At 45.1% G+C, this 26,933-nt stretch overlaps 1 protein-coding gene across 2 annotated transcripts in view; it reads right to left on the reverse strand.

The window, feature by feature from the left end:
* tnca (tenascin Ca) overlaps positions 1-21,658 on the reverse strand; it is a 44,410-nt gene extending 22,752 nt beyond the window's left edge. For both annotated transcript variants that reach the window (XM_080848121.1, XM_080848122.1), the window contains exons 1-6: positions 21,387-21,658; positions 6,116-6,685; positions 4,478-5,791; positions 2,562-2,825; positions 1,586-1,701; positions 231-384 (exon numbers count right to left, since the gene is read on the reverse strand). In XM_080848121.1, the coding sequence (XP_080704247.1) occupies positions 231-384; positions 1,586-1,701; positions 2,562-2,825; positions 4,478-5,791; positions 6,116-6,599 (2,332 nt within the window). In that variant the 5' untranslated portion in view covers positions 6,600-6,685; positions 21,387-21,658. The remainder of the gene's footprint in view (positions 1-230; positions 385-1,585; positions 1,702-2,561; positions 2,826-4,477; positions 5,792-6,115; positions 6,686-21,386) is intronic.
* Positions 21,659-26,933: the final 5,275 nt, after the last annotated feature.

Genomic DNA, 26,933 nt, shown 5'->3' on the forward strand with positions numbered 1-26,933 from the left:
TAAATATGCCCCACAAAAGTGCAATCATTTGAGAGGATTAATAATAGAGTAATGCTGACTTTGAGAATGTAGACTTAGCCTCATTAAGGGTAGTCAGTGGAATTGAATTCAAAGGCATTTAGATCAATATGCTTCACAATGAGCTTTCGACTGAATTGTTTCATAAGTCTCAGAAGAGCAAGAGAAACTGAGCATTCAGAGTACTTGTGTTTTTCAAAAATGCCACTTACTTGTCACAAGAGTCTGGGTTGCCTGGGGACCCCTGGTGTTGTTTTTCACGACCCCGAGAGACACCTCGTACTCCTGACCGGGCCCGAGACCAACCTGCTCAAAGCTAGTCTGTCCCCGGTTCAGAGCGTTCAAGATTTCCCCATTTTCCTCTTTCTGAAGTCGCGAGAGAAAGAAAGATTAGAAAGAGCATGCATAATTCACACATAGGCCCCAAGCTAATTGCTTTTATAAGACTCAATATTAAAACAATGAGACTCACAAAACCCCTTTTGCAATTTACATGTCACAAGGGCTTGTAGTTTCAACTTAACAACCACTTTGTTTGAAAAAGTGAATTAAGTGTGAAATAAGCTCGCTAGAAACCTTCAGAGTCAACAGTGAATGGAATTTCATGGCACCCGCACAACAGCAGCTACTTGGGGATTTCACACTGTTTAAAATCAGCATTCCTTCCACACTATGAGTTTAAACTAAATTATTCTCAAACTGCCTCGTGAACTAAATGGCTGACAATGGTTATTAATGGGGGATGGCATTAAGGTTTATTACACTGTAATTAAACATAATAATGGTTAGTTTCAGCATCCTTTATGCTCGTTCAAAAAGTGCTAGGACGTGAGCCTAGAAGAACTCCAAGCCCAACTCCTCCTCGCCAAGATACACAGTTTTGGGTACACTCTGACACAGGGAATATCAATGTGAGACGTCTGAGTTTTTTTTTTTACACAGCACTTAGTAGAAGCAATGGAGACATATGTGGCTTGTTCCATTGAGAGAACCAGAGGCCTAAGTGACCTAAGACAGGACTGGACTGGTTTCCTTCCAGTTTGGGTCACAAATCACGTTCTCACAGACGTCCTGTGGCAACAAATGCGCAAAGTCACCCACCAATTCTCTGTATCAAGCCCATTGAGCTCACTGACCACAGCTGGGAACGAGCGGGATGGTTTATGTCATGTAATTAGAGCAGACATTGGAGTCATCTGTCTTATGAAGAAGTAACAATGACACAGAATTTTCTAGATGTCCAACAAAACAGCGTGGCAAGATATACATATATGTTTATACTGTATGTGTCTGCCTGGCAAAAATGCTAATATTGTTCTCTGGACTGCTATTACTCTCTCCATAAAATGTGGTGTACAGGGAAGGTTTTCAACTTGACAATTATACCAGTGGATTTGTATCAGATACATCCCTGTTAATTTACATTAATAAGACAAACAACCAGGTCTAGTCGCGTGCCCCATGACTTTGAACTAAGCATTTAATAGATCTATAAAGTTTGGGCAGTCCTGAGTTATTAAAAAACAAAAGGTATTTCCCACAGTTGGGATGTCCTAACATAACTCACAGTGTTCCTGAAGGAGAGCTCCAAGCCATCGTACGGGAAGTCTAGCTGGTCCCATAACACCTCCACAGACGACTCCCTGATGGACTTGAACCTCAGGCCGTCGGGCTGCGGGAGATCTGCACGGACAAGAGAGTTCCAGAAATGTTAACCCTTTATGCCAACAAACAGATTGAGGCGTGCTGAAAATCAGTCCTTTTCTCTTTTTTTTCAACTAACTTTCCTCCTTGAGAGAAAGGAATAAATAAATAAAAAGGGGGGGGGGGGCAAAACACCAAATGACTGATTCTGCCAAGGAAAGATTTCCCTGAAGTGTGAACATTTCACAGCAATGCTTGGCTGGTCTGCACCGTCGTCAGTGTGTTTCAGATTAGTCATACTTCCTGAATATCAATTCCCTTCCTACCATCCTTCGGTCTCCAACTGTGAGAGAATGACTAAGACCTCTGACAGGTGTCAGTGGAGGCATCACTTCCGCACTGGTACTGGCTACTTCTTATGGTGGGTTACTGCATCAGTAAGGACTGCTGGTCTAAAAAGCAATGACTGTTAAATACATGGACAGCATAGTGTCATGCATTTAGGTTACGAAGAAAATTAAGCAAGAAAAAATGTAGTTTATTAATAATCATATCGTGAAAAATAGCAGCCAGAGCATGCAGAGTAAGTAGAAAAATCAGTCAGAGCCACCCAGAACCAACTTTGGTTAAATATCTGTCATTTTTTAGTTCCTTCAGGTGGCTTCACTTTTGACGGAGATTGCACTGTCAAATGTTTTTTGTCATTGGTCTAAACCTAGCAAGCTCACAACCTGAAAGACATACAACAAGCTTGCTGGCATGCTGACTGGTGTCTTTAAGTGATGTGATTGCCGATGTCGTGCTGTGAAAGCTTTTCTCACATTCGGGTGGTGCATCTCCACAGACCACAGAACAACATAGAAAAGAGCGTGCTCAGAAGAGATAACAAGAGGACCTACGTGTAGCCACGCGTGCACTGACTGGAACACTCTTCTTGTTGCTAAGGACAGCGAAGACTTTGATCATGTACTCGATGCCAGGCTCAAGGTCGTCGATGTTGGCCGCAGTGCGGTCGCCCGGTACCGTGATTTCCATCTGTAGACCACCGGGTGCAGTGGGGACGTAGGTGATCAGGTACTCTGTCACCAGCTGCTCGTTGAACCAGGTGAGGTTGACCGACTCGGTGTTCACGTCAGTCACGAGCAGCTCCTTGGGAGGTGACACTGCGAGAGAGAGAGAGAGAGAGAGAGAGAGAGAGAGAGAGAGAGAGAGAGAGAGAGCGAGCAAGCGCGACATTAAACCCAGTGATCAAAGGGCACTCCAGAGTGGCCACTTCAAGCAGGAGTGAAATCAAAGGAAGGGTTGCAACAGGGCAACATAAATAGTCTCTAAAGCAATTTGCTGATGACCCAGTGGCTTTGCTTTAAGGTGAGATGGGTCTTATCTTTGGCACCTTTAAAGGGATAGTTCGGTTTTTAAGACATGAATATGTATGGCTTCCCCGTCAGCACTGTCATGCAATCATGCATCACTTACCCCCGACAGCGTCGTGTGAGCAGAGTTCTCGTCCAGTTTTGGTCAAACCGAAAGTAGTCCGGCAGGTTTGCTAGACCCAGCAAAATAAAAAGTTTCTCTTCCCAAAACATTATGTGTTCAAAAGAGTGATATATTTGCATCCCAAAAACATTGTAGTGGAAAAAGTCACACCTCGTTATCACTTGGCCCTATTTTCAATACGCTGGATACTGCAGAGTCTACGGCAGATACTACTAGAGAGTCTACCTGTTTGAATCTTGAAAGTTGATTCTTGAAAGTTTGATTCACCAAAGTTGCCTGACAGAAATGTCCATCACAAAAAAACGATGCTTTATATCAATTTTATCAAATGTTGTCTCAGTTTTCATCGTTTTCCTTTGATGGACGTTTCTCTCAGGCAACTTTGGTGAATCAAACTTTCGCGAATCAACTTTCGCGAAATAAAACAGGTAGACTCTCTAGTAGTATCTGCCCTAGACTCTGCAGTATCGAGCGTATTGAAAATAGGGCCAAGTGATAACGAGGTGTGACTTTTTGCACTACAACGGTTTTGGGATGCAAATATATCACTATTTTGAACACATAATGTTTTGGGAAGAGAAACCTTTTATTTTCCTGGGTCTGGAAACCTGCCGGACTACTTTCGGTTTGACCAAAACTGGACGAGAACTCTGCTCACAGGACGCTGTCGGGGGTAAGTGATGCATGATTGCATGACACTGGTGACGGGGAAGGTATACAGATTCATGTCTTAAAAACCGAACTATCCCTTTAAGAAATGATCTCAAATAGATTCCATTATGCGTCACATTACATAAACACAATACTTTGAAAATAATCCCATTTCCTGTGATGAAACAACTTCTCTGTGGAAAGTCCAGGAACTGAAGGGCAAAGTTGCAAGACATTAACACTGAATGGATAAAACAGATTTAGCTATAATTAGTGAACCTCGTATTGAGGAACAAAATTCTTCAGGCACTTGGTTTCTGGGTCCTAAAACTGAACATTTTGTCAAGTCTTTTATTGTTTTAGAGGGTTTCCCTTCCCTTTAGCCACAGATGACTATAAGGCTGTAATGACTCTACCAGACACACATATGGTATTGATCATCCTCAAGGAGTCTGGGTAATTTATATACACACAATCGCTTTGAATTGGCTTTCGGATTTCAGCATATTGCATGCTTTTTCCACAGTTTGCGGAAAAAAGGCCAAGTGAAACAAAATATGAAAAGGGAGCTGGTGAGAGGTTATAATGGAGGGTTCAAAGGAGGTCAGCGGATTATAGCCACCCACGCCGCCCTCCCTTCATTCCCACGGGAAGAGCAAGAGCTCACCATCTGAGCAATCCTCTCCGATGTAGCCCTCGTCACACAAACACTGTCCGTCTATGCAGCGGCCGACCCCTTGGCAGTCGTTCAGGCAGCTCTTCTGGCCACAGTCGTCTCCTTCAAAGCCCGTCTCGCACTGGCAAGCGCCGTTGACACACCGCCCCCTGTTGTTGCAGTTGGCAGGGCAGGTGAGCACAGAGCAGTCCTCTCCGGCAAAGCCCTCTTGACAGACACACCGACCATCGTCGCAGTAGCCCCTGCCTAGACAGTCATTGGGGCATGCTTTCAAGCTGCAGTCTTCAGCAGTGAAACCCTCGTCGCACACACACTGCCCGGAGACGCAGCGCCCGCGGTTGTGGCAGTCGTTGGGGCAGCTCAGCTCGCTGCAGTCCTCGCCGGTGAAGCCGGCGTGGCACACGCACCTGCCGTCCACGCAGTCGCCTCGTCCGTAGCAGTCGGACGGGCAGGTCTTGACGTTGCAGTCCTCCCCAGCGAACCCTTCGTCACACACGCACTGCCCGTTGACACATCGGCCCCGATTTCGGCAGTCGTTGGGGCAGGACAGCTCCGCGCAGTCCTCCCCCTGGAAACCAGCGTCGCACTGGCACTGTCCATTGATGCACTGTCCCCTGCTGTTGCAATGGTTGAGGCAGGAAAGCTGGCTGCAGTCCTCGCCCTGGAAGCCCGTGTCGCAGATGCACACGCCGTTGAAGCACTGGCCCCGGCCGTTGCAGTCATTCAGGCAGGTGAGGGACGAGCAGTCCTCGCCCGTGTAGCCGGCGCTGCACACGCACTGGCCATCCACGCAGAAGCCACGGCCCATGCAGTTGTTGGGGCAGGTGCGTGTGCCACAGTCCTCGCCGGTGAAGCCCTCGTCACACTCGCACGTGCCATTGTGGCAGCGGCCTCGGTCGTAGCAGTCGTTAGGGCAGATAAGCTCTGAGCAGTCAAAGCCAGTCCACGGCTCGTCGCACATGCAGTCACCGTCGACACATTGCCCGCGGCCAAGGCAGTTGTTCAGGCAGTCCGACTGGGAGCAGTCCTCGCCAAAGTACCATTCGGTGCAGACACAGACGCCACCGACGCACTGGCCGTACTTGCCACAGTCGACACGGCAGAACTCCAGACTGCAGTTATGCCCGCCGAAGCCGTCGAAGCACTCGCACTTTCCGTCAACGCAGCGGCCCTGGTCTGAGCAGTCATCTGGGCACGCGGACTCTGAGCAGTTGGGTCCCTTCCAGCCAGGCTCACAAACACAACTGCAGACCTCAGAGCTGAAGTTGCCACGGCCACTGCAATAGGGCGTCGTGCCAACAGTACCTGAGGAAGAACAAGAATGGGGGGAAAAAACTGAGAGTTACACATGATCTACAAAAAAAAAACGTGCAAGTCGACTGGTAGAAAACGTGCAAGTCGACTTACGACTTATATGACTTATGTCCAACCTATCCCATAGCCCTTTGTTTTAGGTAATCCATTTTACAATATGACATTTACATAAAATGCAATTCTCCTTTATTAGTAGTAATAATCAACCATTACACCACTGGCTTGTGCTTTCAATGGTCACAGATGATCACTGATAACCTGTTGAGTTTTGCTCACACAGATGATCACTGATAACCTGTTGAGTTTTGCTCATACCTGTGGCCTGGGCTCCACAGCAGCCAGCCTCACTGGTGCACTGTTCCCTGAGGGTGGACACCTCTCCCTCCAGCATCTCCAGACGGCTCAGCAGGTTCTTGAGCTCCGGGAGCCCGTCGTTGCAGACACAGGCCTGCTTGGGGATGTTGATGCGGTGAGTGAAGACGATCTGGTTCTCCCCGTCCAGAGTGTGCTCCGTGAGCCGCGTTCCGGGCGCCGCCGGGGCATCCTTCGGCTCGAGTTCCGTACCTCCAGGAGAGTCCAGATCCACGGAGCACATAGAGCTGGCAGGAACGTTGATGTTGTAGACGTGGTTGAAGACCACTGGTTGATGAGGGCTTGGGAGGGTGACATTATCCCCACCGGGACCCGTCAGTGTTTCGCGCCGATGTCTGAGGATTTTCTTCACCAGACCAGCATCACTTAAATTCAGTAGGACAGCTATGACAAAACCGGCAAGAAGCAGGCGGCTGGTCCCCGTCATTATTCAAAGTCAATTTGTCCTCAGTTGTTTGATTGCTTCTGGTAATAAGGATTTAGAACAAATCCAGTAAGACCTGGACAGGATGTCTGGAGATGGAAGAAAAAAGAACAAAAAGAATTATAGAAAATACCAAGGACAGCAAACCAAATTGCAGATGTCAAAGTGGATTGTCTCAAGCCTTGTTGTGACATATGGAATGTTTTAGTGGCTGTGCTGACTTAAGAGCTTCATGTGTTTTTTGGCACAAATTGGATGCTTGCTTTTTGTGCTTCATTCTTCATTGATGAATGGTTTAAAGCTGAATACACTTTCACTAACAAGAAGCACTTTTTCAGCAACATGTAAACACAGACATGCAAACAGACAGACATGAAGGCACACACACACACACACTCTTTATCCCTCTCTTCTCTCGCTCTCTCTTTCACACACACACATACGTAAACACTAAGACAGACAGACACACAGGCATGAAGGCATACACACACACACACACACACGTTATTCCTCTCTTCTCTCTTTTTCTCTCTCTTTCACACACATACACACACACACACACACACACACACACACACACACACACACACACACACACAAACACAAAAACAGACAGACACACAGACTTTGGTAAAAATGATGTACATGACTCCTGATGTCAGCTGATGTCCTGTGTCGGCTGTCTCAGTCAAGAAAGTACACTATGGTTTCACTTAATGAAAGACCATGTCACTGTGAGCTTCACCTCTTTTTTTTTCACACCGTGTGCTACACTCTACAGCCTTACAATCAACTCCTCCTAATGACCATTCTTTCCCCTTATGGGAACAAAGGGACCTAGAAATGCCCCTTATAATCATGCCGTTACGACAAGCTCTCCAAACCACTGGTTTTCACTCTGAAGCAGACATAAAGAGGTGAAAGCCCATACTTCCAGTTTACCTTCCCAGCTTCACTGACCTCTACAAAGGACTCTTCACTGCGACATTTCAGACTTCTGGTTTGAGCTTTTACGGCAACACCCACAACACCCACTTGACAGCATTGCAACATCCACACATTTTTTTTATGTATCTGCCAGTATCCCTTCTCGGATGATGTCTATATTAGCCTGATATCTCGTTCCTTGTTTGTTTGAGATTCACTGGCTATAGGCGGTGACATCTGTGACACATTGGTGGTATTTGGGTTGGAGTTTTAGCTGTTGACTGCAGGAGTGACCAGCTAAAGGCAGCTTCACCCTGCTACCCTCTGGCAGGCGCTACCGGGCCACTACAGCCCGCATCTCCAGACTGCAGAACAGTTTCATCCCCAGGGCCATCACAGAACTTAATAATCACACTACCCTCCTACCCTCCACCCAGCACAACTGCACTTTTTTTAGTGGTTGCACAAACAAATTTCGTTGTGTCTCTAATGCACAATGACAAATAAAGTCTATTCTATTCTTCTATTCTTATTAGGTCAGCCAGAGTGAGGGGCATAAACCATCATGTGCTCTGAGGCTGCTGACAGTCAAACACACAACCGTGTCTATAATAAAAGACACGGGGTCAGTTATTTCCCCATTCCTCTGACCTCGTCAGTTAACTGCTTTACACCCGCCTTTGTAACTGCAAAAAAAAAGACATCTACTGAGCATGACCTCCAGGTTAATGGCAAAGCACGTAAAACATCAGCGTGGAAATAATGTTCGCTGGCACTTTAATAGCGTGCCAATTAACACTTCTCTGCCTAATATGCACTTGTGATTATGTGTTCATAATGATATGGTTTGGCACCGCGGTGTCAGTGGAAGGGCACTCAATTCTATTACGCATTTGGCCTCCTTTGCTGCTTGTTTTTTTTTCTCTCGAAATTGTCAGTTAACTTCATTAATGGCTCTTTCTGTCCCTAATTAAAAATGCTAGCTTATATTCTCTACAGCTTGCTATATACCAAGTCATTAAAGAGAAGGCCCCAGCAGTCAGTACAGGCTGTATTACGTCTGGTTTTGCGGAGTCTTACTACGGCAACTCTGCTCTCTTGCAGACACCCCTCTGCATACAGGGGAAGCCTCACAAGTCAGCCTTTGTGTGGGAATATTAGCAATTAGGGGTTGCTCTCATCCACCGCTTTACCCTTTACCAAGATGACTTCATATCTGGAGATCAGAAGGGCTATAATTTGTGGGAGATGGATCAAACCCAGTGGCTAGCTCTTCCTCGCCGTCGTGGGAAAGCATTCCCGACTTTGGCGCTCCGACCTGGCAGTTTCCACATTTTCCCAGAATGGTGGCTGCACAGGCAGGCTCAGATAGGAGATGGATTGGTTCAGATCTGCTTCCACATTTATTTCTCATTCCTTCTGTCTGTCTTAAATGCATAAAACTGAAATTTAAGAAACCACTTGACAAAGCTGAGAACAACAGCCACGTGTTGGAAGGCCTTGCTGGCAGAACTTTGTTTCCACTGAATTACTCGATAGTGACCCCAAGCTCGGTCCCAGGGCTTAAAACTGAGTGTGAACTAGCGTCCAGGAAAGCGTACGCAAAAGCGAGTAGCCTCCAAGAGTGGAAATGTTGATCTTTTCCACATGTCTGGTGATAATGCCTGACCTGTTGAGAACTGTTCTCCATTCTCACGTTAGCACCGAGAGCACTCCAAAATGTAACAACAGAGAGCACGTGACGCGTCAATCAAGAACGAAACAGCACCATCTAAAACATATACAAGATCGTCAACCAAACCCTCAGGTGGGGCGAAATGCCCACGGACGAGAAGTCAGTTAATTAGAAGTTACATTTTGGAACTTTTGTCGCAGCTCCGTATGTCAGGCCCGTGGGGAAGGAAAGCTTCTCCCATGACGTACCTGTGTGTGTGTGTGTGTGTGTGTGTGTGTGTGTGTGTGTGTGTGTGTGTGTGTGAGCTTCTTCCATGCCGTGCCTGAAGCCTTCTGCACAACGTCTGCTGGCCCTGTAATGAGTTCCCCGGTGACCGTGTCTGTAATTAGCCCGGTCGTATCACCTTCCCTTCACTGATCATTATGGTGATTGACGCGCACTCCCCTCGCCTCAAATGCACAAGTACGCCAGACACACACACACACACACACACACCTGCATACTTTAAAACTCATAGCTGCCGGGTGCACAGGTCTGAGGCAATATAAGAGTCCATTTATTTAATGCCCTACAACTGATGTAACTGACAGGATGTCCAAATCTCACTTACGGACAAGATGGCAGCTTTGACACTCTATTACTGATGGGACGTCTCCACGTCTCTAAAACAAACTCCCAGTTAATGTGGAGCTCAAGTAAGGTCTGGAGGAAGGGATGCTTTGTGTCTTCGATAGCTCATCAGCCAGCGCTGACAAACACACCCGACACACGTCATGAATGTTAACCATCGACAAAACCTACAAGCCCGGTTCACACTGAGAAGGGACTACACTGACAGAGTGAACAAGACTGAGAAAGAAGGAGATGTGAAGAGAGGGAGAGAGAGAGAGGGAGAGAGAGAGAGAGAGGGAGAGAGAGAGAGAGAGAGAGAGAGAGAGAGAGAGAGAGAGAGGGAGAGAGAGAGAGAGAGAGGGAGGGCCTTTATTGTGAGGAATTGAGACAAGGAGATGGGAAGACAGAGAGAGAGAGAGAGAGAGCGAGAGAGAGGCCACTTAGCATTATAGTGCTGGAGGAGTTATTCTGTCTTGTTAATTAATGTAATTACACTGTCCTACCCACTGAGATGATGGAATAATAAAATGAGTAAACATAAAATGAACTCACTTAATATAGGTTTGGAACACAACAAGCGTTCTTTTGGGTATATGGCAGCGATCAATGGTTCAACCCACTCAAGCCCTTCTAAAGTCATTTGGAAACATTCTAGAAAGGCCTCATCTCGTCTCACAGCTCTTACGTAATGTCATTGGACAGTGTGTTGTCCCAGTGTATTTTTAATTTATTTCCCTGCTTTTTCCATCTTTATCCACCACTTCAATGTAAACACATTGATTTCTGTGTTCAGTCCCCAAAAAACCAAACCCTCTCTCTCGCTCTCTCTCTCAGATGTTTCCATTTGTTTGTGATAGCACGACAGAATTTTAGGGAGAAAAACAGAAAGAATAAATTAAGTGGGAAATACAGAAAGAGCAAAACAATTCTTCTTTCCTCCAGGATAAAGATAGGGGGACATTATTTTGTTGACTGATACTCACTTTGAGACCAGGCATCAGTTTTCACAGGGGTAAGCTATGCAAGGCTGTCTAGAAGTACCTGCAAATGCAATCTTGAAACTGTCTCTGCTTTCCTGTCTGGGTCTTGCCTCGGAACACAGTTAAAGAAACACGTGTTAATGTACTTCAGATTTTTAAATGCCCTGACTGGAAGTCCTTGCGTGGATATTCCGAACTGTCACCGTCCAATTGGCAAGCTGCAGATGCCTATTGTCTTCCATCACCGTCACTGATTGGGCAATAAGATGATGGGAGTAAGATACAGAGAGGATAAATGCCCTGCTGCACAGCACAGCACAGCACAGCCCTGAGGGGTGTTACAGTATTTTGGGCACTAGAACTATAAGTGTCTTTGTCTGGGACAGTTTATTGATCTGTGTTGCTCCATAAAATGTGGATAGCCAGATTTACACGTCTTGAAAAAAAGGGTTCCCCAGAATAAAAATCTTGCTCCCTGAGGTGGCCATCGGACTTGAAGCAGTCTGAGATTCCACGATGGCCTAATTTGAGGCACATTTGGACAGCTTGGAATTCGATTACTGGCTTATATGGTGACTTCAAAGTCCTGCAGCCTCACGGTTTGGTGAAACTTGTCATTTTTTTGATTAATGTTTTATAGGAACATAAAGGACTTTGAAGACAATGAATGGCCTATCCTGGTGTCATAGTTCTCACTTCCTTAACGCTCCATGTCTATTCTCCATTACAAAAATTGAAGCCAGCAGTCCCAGCAGGTCGCACACTTGACTGATGACAGCGCCCTGGCTCATAGCAGGATCTTTTATAAGGCTTTGTAGTGTCAGAAATATATACAGTGCTTGTCTGAAAGTGTCCCATCACATTAAACAGATTTATGATGAACGTGAAATAAAGGTAATGGAAAACCTTCATCAAGACTATGTAATTGCCAAGAACGAGCATGCTGTAATAATTCATGGAGCTGGTTCAGGTCTGCTACAGCATGGCAGAAATTATTTATACAAAAACTCTTAATGTCTTAGAACTAAAAGTAATTTTTTATGACGTGGGTTCAGGTAGCAAGAACTTCTTTGATGTAGGTTGATGTTTAATCAAAAATGCATTTTAAAAAGCTGAACCCCCGATGAGGACTTTTATAGATTGCCTCTTACTTGTCTCTTACCAATCAAACTACAAGGCAAAGCATTAACGGTGGTTTTACAACCGCAACATTCTCTTGGCAACATCTGCCTTCCCCTTGCTTTTTCCCTCTTCCCATAACCTACAGCGTACCCCTGGGGTTCAGACGGATCACGCTGGTTTAGGCTCCAGGGGCATAATGTCCCAAGACGAAACCGTGCGCACACAAGATTCCACTCACCTTTTCGTTGTGCAATTGAGTGGACATGCACAAGCACCCTACTCCACCCTCTCTTCTCCCTCAATTACACTCATTTGAATATGCTAATACATATAAGTAGGCCTCGGCTACAGCTGTGTTCAGACTTAAACAAAATGGCAAAACTAAGCAGCAAATCAACTAAAAAAGAAATGTCAGGATATGCGAGGTGGAAGTGGTCTTATCCAATGTAAAGGCAAGAAAACACATTTTTATTGCCAATTTGTCACTTTTACAACAAAAGAAAACAGTTGTTTTAGAGTGGCAGAGTGTGGCAATAGCTATAAATGCGGTGGGGTCAGTTATCAAGGTTCAACAGGTTATGTCCGCACTAAATAATCCTCAGACAGTCTTGGAGTTGGTGAGGATGGTTAACAACCAAGCCTTTAACTGTGAAACCACAGTGTTTTGATGGGCAGTTGAACAACATATCAAAATAACTACTCAAATAAATACAAAATCAGACATCAAGTTAATTGTGTCCAAGGAAGCCACCCATTCGTGCACCCTGCCACCTTACGATAAATTAATCATGAGTTGATCCAGGTCACCTTGCCATAATCTTAGTCAGTCGCATTTCATCCTGGATCACATATATGTTGCACGTTGATAGAATGAGAATTTAAAGTTTCATTGTACCTCCAACAATGCCTTTACGTTTTTGCAGTCAATCACTCCAATTACATTTGGGAAAACCACATCATATCGGAATTTTATGCACCTGGCTGACATACGGATAGCCCCATCCCGTCCTGACTGGTCTGCGAGTACCCTCTGGAATGCCCCTGTTGCCATGGAGCCCAATGTGGTAAACACTCGTAAGGTACCACTTGGAAGGTCCTCACAGCATCTCATTCTAAAGCCAATACACGTTCCCTTTTAATTCTGCCATTGGCAATACCCTAGCCTGGATACCAGCCTGAACTCCGCCCACAACATTTTTGGTCTGACTACAATTATGAGTATGGCATCGGCAGGCTAGCAATACCCTCTAGCAAGGCTAAAACTCCCATTATGATTAGACTTTGCATTGCACAGCATTTGTGCATACTTACACATCCACTTATTTAACTGCATACACCTTGATGAGCTATTATTTCCAAAAAAGGCCCATGTGGCAGAAGAAGAGTAGAACTGTGTTAATAATTTAGAAGAATGATCGTTTTTTGCACGTCGGCCTATTGACTTGAAACCAATCTTAGAATGTTAAGAGTTGCACTGCATAGCCTCTAAGGGTCACCAACGGACTAAAACCAGTATGTGCGTACACCAGATGCAAAGTTGGTGCAGTCAATCGCACACTCACGTTCATTTCATTGTTGATACATCGAACCGTGACAAATGAAGCACTTCGACCAAAGAGAATATTACCTTCTTGATCGATCTGTTTACCTGTCTTGATCGATCTGTTTACCGGTCTTAATCTGTCTGTTAACTTCTCTTGATCTATCTGTTTACCTGTCTTGTATTCCTGGTCTCTTCTCAACCCAACTTCACATCTTCTCACCCCCATGAGTTGTTAAAAAACACTGTGATGGTGGTATGCTAAGCCAGGTTGAGGTTTCACAAGACTTTCCACACACATCTGGCAAGAGGCAACATAAAGGTGTCCTTTGGATGAAGTCTTTACGAGTTGCCTTGGCCAAATGAGACTAATGACTTAAACCAACTGGCTCACTCACAGGAGACAACAGAGAGCCTTGAGGCTCATTCCTTTCCTAGAGGCATGGGTGAGGCCTGTGGTTTTCTCTGATTTATGTTTGGAGGTCGGCACTCAGGCCGTTTAGACCACTGTCCATAAGAAGTTGAAGTACCTGACTGCAGTTACAGGGCATGTTTCCTGGAAAAGTTTGTTTAGGCTCCTATACGGACTAAGTCTCTACATCAGGCTTATCCCATAAAACACAAGGTATCTTGGTTACCCAGAGAGGTTGCCTAGTGCTGTGTTGGGGAGTAGTGTGCAAGACTAGAGACAGTCACCATCATTGTATTACAGAGTACCATCTCACTTGCTTTGACATTTATGCATTAAGCAGACAAGTATATATTCTACGAGTATTTGTGTCACTTGGGAATTCAATCCATGGCGCCTTGGAGTTGTGAGGACCTTTCACTGTCATTTGAGTCACAGGAATAATTTCCTAGATTCCCAGATTTATCCCGAAAGAATCACACTGACTGTAAAATCCCACATTACTCGGACAGTAAAAGTCTGTAGGCGTTGGGAAAGGCGAGGCTTAGGAACAAATATTCCCCACAGTGCGCGGCCCAGTTTTAAATTCAGCGTGAGGTTGGTCAAGGACACCATGCTGCATTTCATTCTGGGTCTTTGGGGGCACAATTTGAGATGGCTGATTGAAAGCAATACCTGTGTTTTCTTAAAGCTTTAATCCAGAATTATTGTATCTTTATTACTCTCCCCCTGTCCTGGCAGGGAGCGGGGAACTTTCCCACATGGAAAAGGGGGGAGGAGGAATGTTGGCTCTGCGCTCGGGCCATCTGTTTCTGCTGGGCCACGGGCGAAGGCGTAAAAAGACTGTGTCACGCGTCCAGACGGGATGAGCCCGAGCGCCGAACGGCTTCAGACATTTTGCACCACCGGCCAAATTACCGTCAAGCGAAGACACACTTTTCCTCCGGGGGTGTCTTAGTTTACATGCAGCCGCCACTGTCCAAATTAAACAACCAGCTGCTCCCAGTGCGCACGGTTAGAGAGTCCTCTCAGCATCCAGGACATGGGCAAGGATAACTGCCATGATATTATCACCAGTCTCCACCCACCGAGGCTTAAGAACACCAAGAGCGGTTCCATGACATGGGTTTGGTGGGTAACTGACCATGGTGGACAGAGGGAGGATCCCAATAAAACAGGCCTACTGCATAGACACCCACATTGTTATGTTAGTTTAACGTACAGAATCTCTTACGTACTCTTATTTAGGGATCTACGTAATGTTTGAGTATTAGGGAAATGTGTCCACTCTCACTGGCCTGGCGTGGTGCACTGAAGTGATGACCATTGTAAGCACACCAGGTAACTGCCTTGAAAGGTTAGACAAAAACACGCACACAACTTAGTGCATATCCTCTTTGTCAGGCTGACTGGGACACATGGTGGAATCAGAGGTTGTGTTCACACTGAGAGATGTTTTAAAAATACATTAGGCAGTGTTGTGTCTACAGTAAAAAGCTTTTTAAAACAGTGGAGTTGGGAATGGGAAACACCTTTTTTTAGGCTCAAGGACAGAGTCAGAGGAGTTCATTTAAAGAGGAGTTTATGTTGTCGTTTCTCATCAAATTCGTTGCTCATTGTAGTGTTTTACTCCTCTACTGGGAACAGATTCTTGTTATACCTCTGAAAACTTTCCTTTGCCTCATTGTAGTGGTATTCACATCATTTCTAACTAAAAAAAGAAATAATCATTTTTAATTTCGCGACGTGATGGAGACTGACATTAAGTAGTGAAATATCATGGTGTGTCACTGACAGCAGACGGCAGCTGATGCTGGATCAGGTCCGCTGGATACGGCTCTCTTCCAGAGTCATCTCTGCCACAGGGCCTGTTTGTGTTTAGGGATCCGACACAGCGGTAGCCGTCTCAGCAGTGGGAGAGCAGCTCGCCTGGGCTTCCCTGCTTATGAAAAACAGTTGAGTCTCCCTCCAAGCCTAGAGCTGGGCGGTATATTGAAAATATCGACATATTCAATGCTATGTTTATACAATAGCATATAAGAAATTACCATATTTGAAATACCGACCGGCATCACTAACAACACACTTTTGCAGACAGACCAATTGTGAGACAAAGAAAATATTTTGTGTGTTATTTAGACGGAAAATGCATGCATCTTAGCGTTTGATTCAATTTTCAAAAGTAGCTAAAAGCTTCGGAAAGCATTAAAAAAGTGAGCTAAATTTGTTGTAAGGTGCTTTTGGTAGTCTGAAATGTTGCTGAATCTAGTTCTAGCAATCTAGCGACACAGCACACAAATCTCTGAAACCACTAGTGGAAATGGGGAGGGGGGGATTTGATCATCTCTTACTGCCATTGTGGTAATAGTTTAATAATCTTGTGGTGACTCCCCCATCACATTTTCCTACCACATAAAACAGCATCCGATTAAATAAAACCCTCAGTCCCCCACTGCTTCCGTCGTTGCAAGTTGACAAGATGGGTTGGTAATGCCCTGCTTCTTAATGTTTCAAAGTAGCGTGATCATATAAGGCAACAGAAGTGGTGGACCTTCAGGGTCTGGCTGCTGAGCCAAACCATTTTGAAAATAAAGAAAACAACACTTCAATTTTCACCTTCCCCCCAATGTCAAACACCTTACTGTGCCATTGGCTGAACTTACTTTAATGCTTTACTCACCAGCTTTCATGCTTTACTCCACTGCATCATGCTTTACTCCACTATAAGTGCTTTACTCCACTGCTTTCATGCTTTACTCCACTGCTTTCATGCTTTACTCCACCTCATCATGCTTTACTCCACTGCATCATGCTTTACTACACTGCATCATGCTTTACTCCCCAGCTTTCATGCTTTACTCCACTGCATCATGCTTTACTCCACCTCATCATGCTTTACTCCACCTCTTCATGCTTTACTCCACAACTTTCATGCTTTACACCACTAAATCATGCTTTACTCCACTGCATCATGCTTTACTCCACCTCATCATGCTTTACTCCACCTCATCATGCTTTACTCCACTGCATCATGCTTTACTCCACTGCATAATGCTTTACTCCACCTCATCATGCTTTACTCCACCTCATCATGCTTTACTCCACTGCATCATGCTTTACTCCACCTCATCATGCTTTACACCACTGCATCATGCTTTATTCCAGTATACGTGCTTTACTCCACTGCTTTCATGCTTTACTCCACCTCATCATGCTTTACTCCACCTCATCATGCTTTACTCCACCTCATCATGCTTTACTCCACCTCATCATGCTTTACTCCACCTCATCATGCTTTACTCCACTGCATCATGCTTTACTCCACTGCATCATGCTTTACTCCACCTCATCAGGCTTTACTCCACTGCATCATGCTTTACTCCACCTCATCAGGCTTTACTCCACTGCATCATGCTTTACTCCACTGCATCATGCTTTACTCCACCTCATCAGGCTTTACTCCACTGCATCATGCTTTACTCCACTGCATCATGCTTTACTCCACCTCATCATGCTTTACTCCACTGCATCATGCTTTACTCCACCTCATCATGCTTTACTCCACCTCATCATGCTTTATTCCACTACTTGAAAGCTTTACTCCACTGCTTGATGAAGGATGCTGTGTGTGTGGGCCTAACGTTGTCTCATGTTTATTCTTTTTTTAATCCAGAAGTGTCTTGGGAAATGTCCGAAACACCCAAACTTATTTTGGCAGTCTATAGGACAGCATAATGTGTTACATTTTTTTGCAGATAAATTACAAATACATATTGATACTTAAACATTATACTATGATATTACTGTATATCATATCGTATTGTATATCGGCATTTCTCCTCAGCATTTCGGAATATGAGTTTATTAACCAGCTCAGCCCTACTCTGAGCCAGACTTCGCTGACAGATCCCACACATCTGCTTGTTTGCTTGTTTCAGTTGTTTTTATATATTTTCTCTGAGATTCCTCTTTCCATAAAAGCCTGATCCAAAGTCCATTTTCTTTTTTTCACATTTTCACACCTTTCCTGATGCTGCCACCACACTGCACTTCGCTGGAATGAACACAAGGGCCGACAGACTCAAGTCTTTATATAAGATTTAAACATGACTTTCAGTAGTCTCAGAGGCCTAGTGGTTTTTTATTTATTTAAGCCACAAGTATGTGATTCTGCAGGCTCCATTGTTGATATTTGTCTGTACTCATATGGTGGTTGCTATAACTACAATAATATACACAGAATAACAGATTCATCCAGTTTCTTGAAGACCTCAGGAGATACGATCTAGCAACTTTGAGAAAGGTGCTTAAGAGATGTTTAAATTTCCAGCACATTGTTAAATAGACAGAATGGACCATTCAAACGTTCACTAGTATTGAGTTGTACAAATATCTAAAGAAAGAACTCTTCAATAGCAAGGCTGGTGTGTGCAAAAGAACGACAATGCTTTGGATTTCCTCCCAATGTCTGACCACCTCCTCTCACAAAGCGGACACTCTGAGATACGCTACGTATGGCATATGCATCTATTTTCCACCGGCTCACCTCCAGTAAAATGAGAAGCGCCATTAAAAAGAAAAAAAGAAAAGAACGAAATTGGGCCTGGAATTTGAGCGCCCCACCAGACCATCTGCATCCCAGTCTCCCTCACACATGCTGCGCTCCGACGTCTAGACGCTCAGAGGAGAGGAGTTACAAGTGCCAAGCCTCACTATCAAAGCCAGTACATGGTGACATAATTCCTGAATGTGTGCGTCGTAAGTCAAGATTCACAGAAAATACATCCATGTGCGCTGTGAGGCCAGTGCTGCTCTATTGTGTTATTCATTGGGTTAGGGATAGGCAGTGGGATAAATGTCCCATATTTTGCCCGTTGGTTGGAAACCCATCGCTAAGCCTTCGAATGACCAAAAAATCTGAAAAAATGCCACGAAACACAAGGCTTAGTTTGTCTTTTGCAGGCTCAAGTAATGTGTATAAGTGCTGACCAAGAGTGCGATTGTTCAATTATGTGACCACAATGTGCTCTTTTTCTCTCTTTTTAATAGAGCACGCCATTACCCTCTCTGGCTTTAATCCATTTTCCAAAGCAAAAGCGAATGAACTTTCACAGTGCTACCAAATCTCAGCTCAAGGAGAATTGTCCCAAGTTCAAATGAACTCATTCGTTTTCCTCCTCGTACATAACATTACAAGATGGCTTAAATGGACTCCCGTTTACACATTCTAAGAATATTGTTTGTGAGTTTATAAACACATTCATTCCCATCAGGCTGCATACTATCCAACTATTTTGGACCTCCATCAATCACCATCAGATTTGAGGGATCCTCAACAAAGAGTCTACAGTACAAACTAAAAACAAGGGAACATCCCCAATGGAGTCCCTGTGCTCCTATCACAGTGCATTCAGACAGACAATTGGGGGCTTTCGCTGTGAAGCCACAGACATTTGGGGGGGGGGGGGAGGTCAATCGGAGCAAAGTGCCATTCACAAGCTCAAGCCTTGGTCCTCAGGCAGGGGCGGGTCAATGAACCAGCAGGTCTGCCAGAGCTTTCAGCCTCTCAGAGCATCACAGGGAGAGCCACACATAACATGGAGGCCATAAAACACACGCAAACACACTCAAACACTCAAACACACACACACACACACACACACACACACTCAAACACACACACACACACACGCAAACACACACACACACACACACACCTCAGCCTGCTCTCAGAGGACAAGCACTGACTCACACACACACACACAAGTACCTGCATGCACACACTCACACACACTCTCAACCACACACACACACACACACACACACACACACACACACACACACACACACACACCTCAGCCTGCTCTCAGAGGACAAGCACTGACTCACACACACACACACACAAGTACCTGCATGCACACCCTCACACATGCAGTTTTTTCCTCATGCTGCCCATATCTGACTCACTGAAACACTGTCCACTCGCATACACACAGATCCCTGATAACTCTGTGTAACACAAACTGACACATTTGTCCCAACCTCAGAGTCTTATTTCTGCCGACTCATCAGATTAGTGAGTGGTTGAGGGCTCCCCGCGCAGGTGTTGTCTGGGGTTCAGGAAGTCCACCACAGACATAAAAAAGCTCTAAACAGCATGTTTAGGAAACAAAGTGGTCATCCAAATATGGACCAGCATGGCCACATGCTTCACTGGGTCCCAATGGAGAGTGAATCAGTGTCACTTAAGAAGCGACCCAAAGCAGTAAAGTTGAAGATCACAGCTTTCGACAGTTTACCACAGCGTGATAAAATTCCATTCCCCCGTCTGGACACACAAAACCAGAGTGATGAAAAGCGAAGAGAGATTTTGTGAAAGCTTGATAACTTTTTTCCAGTCTCTCTCTGACACCGCACAGTTGATCATCCCACTCCCCTCGCTAGGGAGACAGCATGTTTGGGCCTGGCTCTCGCTGGGAAGGCCATAACGGAAAACTAATATCGAGTGGACTTGTAATTCTGTGAGATTTCAAAGAAGACTACAAACCCCAGGTGCCCAAGGGACCAATTCCTTCTCCCCCCCAAAAAAACACAAACAGCTCTCTACCTTTACCACAGAGAAATACAAATGCACACACTCGCTCACTCACACGCTCACTAACACACACACACACATGTGCCTTCTCATAAATGCAAATGCACACACAGTTACCGACACAGATGTACACACACACAGGTATGTGCATGCATGTAGACAGCACACGCACAGGCCCATCCCCTGTTGTGGATTTTAGGCTTCTTAACACTGACCAGCTGCCTCTCACAAAAGTCCTGTTTTATGCTGACTTACGGTCTGTTAAAGTGGGAATGAGCGTCTCTCTCTCTCTCTCTCTCTCTCTCTCTCTCTCTCTCCCCAGCTGACTGTGGGGGCAGGCAATCCCTCCACCTGCTCCCTCACTCACTCACCAAGCAGTAAACCCATTGGACTTCACTTCACTTTCCATATTCACACATTCTCTCTCCTTCCCACACTCACTCTCTCTCTCTCTCTCACTCTCTCTCTCTCTCTCTCTCACTTTCTCCTTTCCCTCAGACAGAGGAGAGCAAATTAGGATTTTAGGTCAGGTCTGGTTATACGTAATGAATGAGGTTACCAGATGTTCCCACACTTCATTAAAACAGAAAATGTGTCATTCAAGTGCAAGACATTGCATAATGACAGGAATACATCGCAACGAATGAAGGAATAATGTGACAGTACTTTAAGAAGGTAGGTAAAGAATAATGTCACTTTGTTACTGTACCTAATTCATTCAGAACGGTGAATACAGAACTCACACATTAGAGTCCAACGTCTCATCTAAAATCACAGCTCTACATTCACATATTGGAGATGATGAATAAAACCGGATTAGAATCATATGCACAACGTTTAACTCCATGAGGCGTTACGAGACGTTACGAGACAGACACTGACTTCCTCGTCTCCATGCATGCAGAGGCAGGGTTGTTCTCCTGAGCTTACCTGTGGCGGAGCACCAGCTGCTTCCACCCAGATGCCTGTGGCCGCGCGCGCTGAGGCAGCAGACCGGCACGCCGACTCAATGAATGAAACCCAGAGCCCGGGCAGCCAGGTGAGGAACAAAGAGGAGCTGATCTTCCAGGAGACGCTCTTTTCAACCTCTTTGTGTCCCTGTCTTCTCTCTCTCTCTCTCTCACCGTCTCTGCGCGTCTTCCTGCTCTCCCTGTTTCGGTTCCTTTTGACTCCACAAGTCCTGCCGGGCTCAGCTCACCTTAGACCCTCCTCTGTAGGACTTGATGTGAGTGAGTGAGGGAGGGAGGGAGGGAGATGGAAAGAAAGAAAGAGAGGAGGGTTAAGAGTGTTCCCCTCCTTTTTAATACGGGGAAAGCCTTTGGTCAGACACCCTGGCGTTTTCAGACTGTCCTTATATAGCCCTGCTTGCTTTCTTCCTCTCTCATCATCTCTTTCTTCCTTTCTCGCTTACTCTCTCCCTCTTTCTCCCTCCTCCTCCTCCTCCTCCTTTCCCTCCCTCTGAAGCTCTTTCCTTGCGTCTTGAAATGAGATGCCTGTGTTCCTGTTCGCACTCTCAGTAGTGTTGTGTAGGAGCCGGAGTGTGGAAGAGGAAGAGAGAGAGAGTGAGTAGGGGTGAGAGAGTGAGTGAGCATTAGTGAGAGAGAGAGCGAGAGAGAGAGAGAGAGAGAGAGAGACAGAGAGTGGCAAAAGAAAGAAAGAATGTGAGATGAGAGCACTGTAAGAAAAGATCAAGTATGTAGGTGGAATCAAAAAAAAGAAAGTGGATAGTCGTGAAGGTTCATGTATATATAAATATAAGGGAGAGGGGAGGGAGCCATGTTAGATTGAACAGAAGTGACAGATGTTGGGAAAGAAATCAAAAGCAGAAAAGCCTCAGACAATATGATGGAGAGGTGCAGTGGCAGCAGGACTTGAGGTGCCATGAAAATGACAAACGCAGGGGGTCCATCTCCATCTTTTTATGAAACGTTCTCTTTCTTTCTCTTCCTCGTCCACTGTGAAATGTTTTATTTGCCTCTCACTCTGCACTGGTTAAAGGCTGTGCTGGGTACAGTCTATTAACGAGGATCACAAAACACATAGCTTATTTTTCCAGTCTCCACTTCCTTGGCCTCCAGTGATTATTTTCCTTTTGTCCGGCACTGAGCAATCCATCACGCCATTCCTCACGACACCTCAAGCAAATCCCCCAGAGGCAGATAAAAGGCCACATCTTCCTCTCTCTCTCTCTCTCTCTTTCTTTCTCTCTCTCTCCCTTTCTGTTTCTCTCTCTCTTTCTTTCCTTCTCTCTGTTTTTCTCTCTGGCTGTGCAGCTTGAGCCCTCAGGGGAAGTCAGTGCACTTTTATATCTTGTAAACTGAATATGATCTGGCTCACCCTACAAAGTCTTGTCTTATGGAGGAAGCTCTTGGGCTGGGATTTCGATTTCTGAAGTGTTTTACTGATGTCCATTCCTACATCTCGATGGTTCAGAAGCACTTTGATCATTGATCATTTGAACATCACTTTGATGTTCAAAGGCAACTTTCTAGCCACATTCTTGGAATGCTCTTAAATGAACTTTTATCACTATCAGTAATTTTATATTTCACATACATTGAATTTGAATTGAATTTATCTGCAGTGCATTTTCAGTAAAGCACACAGTGGCTTCAACGGTTAGGCTATGAACCATTGTTCTGACACCACATTATGTCAAAAATTGCGTTTCATTCATCCATTTCTATCTGGAGTAACGTGAACTGACTTGAACCCAGAGCTCCTCCAGTCAATCACCAGTATCCTCAAACGCTTGCCAGTTTGTTGATTTCAATGTCCCCGTGTAGACTCCCTGTGTATTTGGGTTGGTAGCTTGGCTCCCTAGGGCCACTGAAATCTGAAGACATTTGGCTTATTTAGAGTACAGACCCTCATCACCCCAGCTGGTGGGCTGAAATACTGAGGCAGTAAGGCCTGGACTGTAAAAATGGGGCCTTTCCAGAGAACTGCAGTGGCAAATGAGTAATCTAGCAAAGATGTCAGAACGCTAGCTATGTGTGTGGAATTCTCTTATTAGAACCCCTCCATCAATTTGAAATAGAACTGTTATGTCGTGTCCATGAAAGAGCGGCAGAAGAAGAGGATTACGTATATTTACTGACAGTACTTCTCTCTGAGGAGGAATCAGCCTCTTGGTTAATGAACACACAATGAAGTCATTGGGAAACGAGAAATTATTTTAAGATAACAAAACTTTGTCCATTAGCAAAACTCCACATGGGCTCTTGGGACACTTTGTCATGTAACACCCAAGATGTTTCCGGATCAGGTTAAACACATAACTGCATTAAGCACATTAAAATCCTATTCCGTAAAATTACAGACACTTCAGTTCGAACTGTGCATGAAGACACACAAACGCTGGCAGGGCTTTGCCCCGTCGTGAACACCCACCACAAGGCTTTTCCACACTCATATCCACTCACACATGGATACATCTAACAGGCGCAGAACACCAAAGCTCAGGAAACGGGCTACACTTCGGCCAACAGATTGGAAAGTGTCCGAGTGAAAAAAGCAACAAACAGAATCGAATGAATCCTTGGCAAATCATGATGTCTGTAATCGGCATTAGTGAACTCAGCCCCTTTCTTCCTCTCTCTCTGTCTCTGTGAAACTGACAGTTCTCATGGAAAAGACTATGGCAGCATGAGCGTAAAATTACCTAGCACCAAACGCGGTTCAGGAAAGTGAGAGGATGGGTGCAACAGAAGAGTTTTAAATGAGGTAAAGCTGAACACTGTATCGCCTGGCATGGAAAACAGACAATGCCTCTCTCTCTTACTCCCTCATAGGAGCAATTTCCTCAAACCCCTATTTGTCAAACCTTTTATTTTCCATCAAAACCACAGCCAGCTGACCCCCACCATTTCCTATCTGTTTGGCACTTCCCTTCTCTGGCAGCATAAAATGCACGGCCTCGCCCGAGCTTCTGCACGCTGACAACATCTCTGGACATACAAACAGATGTAGAGCCCTGGCAGCTTTGATGATGACAGAAGGGCTCCGAGCAAGCGATCCCCGAGTCCACCTGTTTGTAATCACCTCACGCAGTTGGCCGGTTGCAATTAGGCAATTCCAACCGATGGTGGTGTCTGATAAACAAGGGGGGAGACAATGCATGTGGGATTCTGGCCAAAGCATACTCACCTAATGCTCTCTTGATTTCCAAGGGTTAGCAAACGGTTTCTGCTAATGTGCAATTACCCCCAGTCATTACTCAGAGCCAGAGGCAGAGGAGCAGGGATCAACCGCGTTTTGGAACGTTTTCAAATTGTCTCGTCATGTCTGAGTTTGCCCATTTTTTTTCCACATCCTTCCAAAAGTGATCAAAACCTCATCTGGTTTCAAGTTTAATTTCCCACATTTAACCTCATTGCCCATTAATTAAGTAGAAAATTCACCAAAGCACAACTCAGCATTATACATCTGTGCCTAATTAATTATCAATTTCCATAAGTTGGTCTACACTCACGGTGTCAACTCAAGTCATGTTTATATTTAATATATATATTATACAGCACATTTAAATCAACTGTGCTGAAGTGCTTCCCAGGCTACAAAAGAAAACAACTAACCAACTAAAAATGAAAACAATAGATAAATAAATAAACAATAAATATGTCTGTATTAAAGTATGCCGCAATGACAGGACAAGACAATACAACCACTGGCAAGGTTTAAATGTAGGATCAGTGCCAGGTCAAAATGGCCCGTGGCAATTAGTTCAGTCATTCGGCACGTGGATCAGACCAGAATCCCAAACTGGGGGAGACGCTCCGTCTGAAATCGCTCCTCATTGAAATCCATTGAGTCATCAGCACCTGGTCTGCTGTGGTTCAGCCGCTCAACCACACTCTATCACACCGCTGCCGATGTTCTTGGAGGCAAACTTCTGAATGGAAATTTGAACAGAGCATCGCTGTAAGGTGTGGTCTGCTCCCAAGGCCTGGCACCAAACCCTTTCCACCAGTGCGGGAAAGTTAGCCAGGCCTGACGAGGCCGAGGCCAGGGCAGAGGCCGAGACCTTGTTTCAACTCTTGTGTGGTCTCAAGTGCAGCACAATGTTTCTCATCCTAATTATTGGAAAAAACGAACACGGGCTGGGATTAGTTTTTTACATTATGATGTGGAGTTTTTTATGATAAAAAATGCCTGCTGCTCATTTCTCAAATGCCTGGTGCTCATTTCATTACATTTAAACTATCAAGGCTGTGGTTTCAGCATCCTACAAAATCCCAGACACGTGAAACCTCATGTTTTTTTGCAGAACACACGGCAGGATTTGCCTGTCATGAAGACTGCAGTGGTGCCCTCGACCAACTAATTAATTCTGAATAGCCAGAGGCAGACATGCTAAAAAACTAACAATCTAACACAGTAGGGGATGCAAAAGGATAGATGTGACACACGGCGGATGACTAACAATGTGCTTGTCACAGTTGGCTATGCATCAATAACCAGGAGGATTACATAAACCCCACTAGTAGCCATTTCAATGCTACCTGAGACTTCAATAGGTAACGAATGCAAGAGGTGAAATAAGATTAAATAAGAAGAATGCTCGCTGATGAAAAATGTTATTGTGAGTTTTTTGTCTGGCAACATATTCAAGTACATTTCAACACGTCTACTGTTTTCCAAACACCAAATGGAAAAATAGTTCAAAAACGAAATAGATTGATGAATAAATGACCGCAGACACCCCTCTGGCATAGCCACACACACACACACACACACACACACACACACACACACATCTACCGCAGACACCCCTCTGGCGTAGCCACTGCATGAGGATGATCCTGTAAAAGCTATCAGCACACTTTGAAAGCTTCCCAACTCATCTCTGAGAACGCATCACTCTGCCCTGGAGGCGACATGGCACAATCAAGCTTCGATAAACGTGAGGTTGCCTGCTCCACATAAAACCCTTCTGAAACTCCAACTTCTCTGTTCATCAATGCAAAACTCTTCCAGAGGTGGAATCAAATACAACAACATAAGTTAAAAAAACAAGACAGACAAGTATTCTGTCCATTTCTTTTGAGGGAAATGAAAACAGTCCATTTCCTAAGCATAAATATTTATTTCATGGTCAACTCTCTCACGAACATCCCCCCCTGGTGCCCAACAGGAGACCCCCCTCAGCTTGTGGAACACAATGAGTCCACAGTCTCTCGAGAACCCCCACGGGAGAGGAAGTTTCTGCAGATACGTACGGGGAGTTTATTTGGGGGTAAGGTGATGAAGGTGCGCTCCTTAGCCCTTTAACAGCTTGAAGACAGAAGCCCCACATGTGTTTTCGCCTCCACGGCGTGACCCCCCAAGGAAGGTCAGCTGACCCGTTCACGCTTAAACCGCTGCAGTGTGCAGATGTACGCACTGAAAGACAACTTACAATACAATGGGACATAACCCCCACGAGGAGCTCATTCATAACGCAAATATGGACGCCTGTGGTGTCGTGTCCGGGGT

The sequence above is a fragment of the Sprattus sprattus genome, assembly GCF_963457725.1.
Source record: "Sprattus sprattus genome assembly, chromosome: 11".
NCBI classification, from domain to species: domain Eukaryota; kingdom Metazoa; phylum Chordata; class Actinopteri; order Clupeiformes; family Clupeidae; genus Sprattus; species Sprattus sprattus.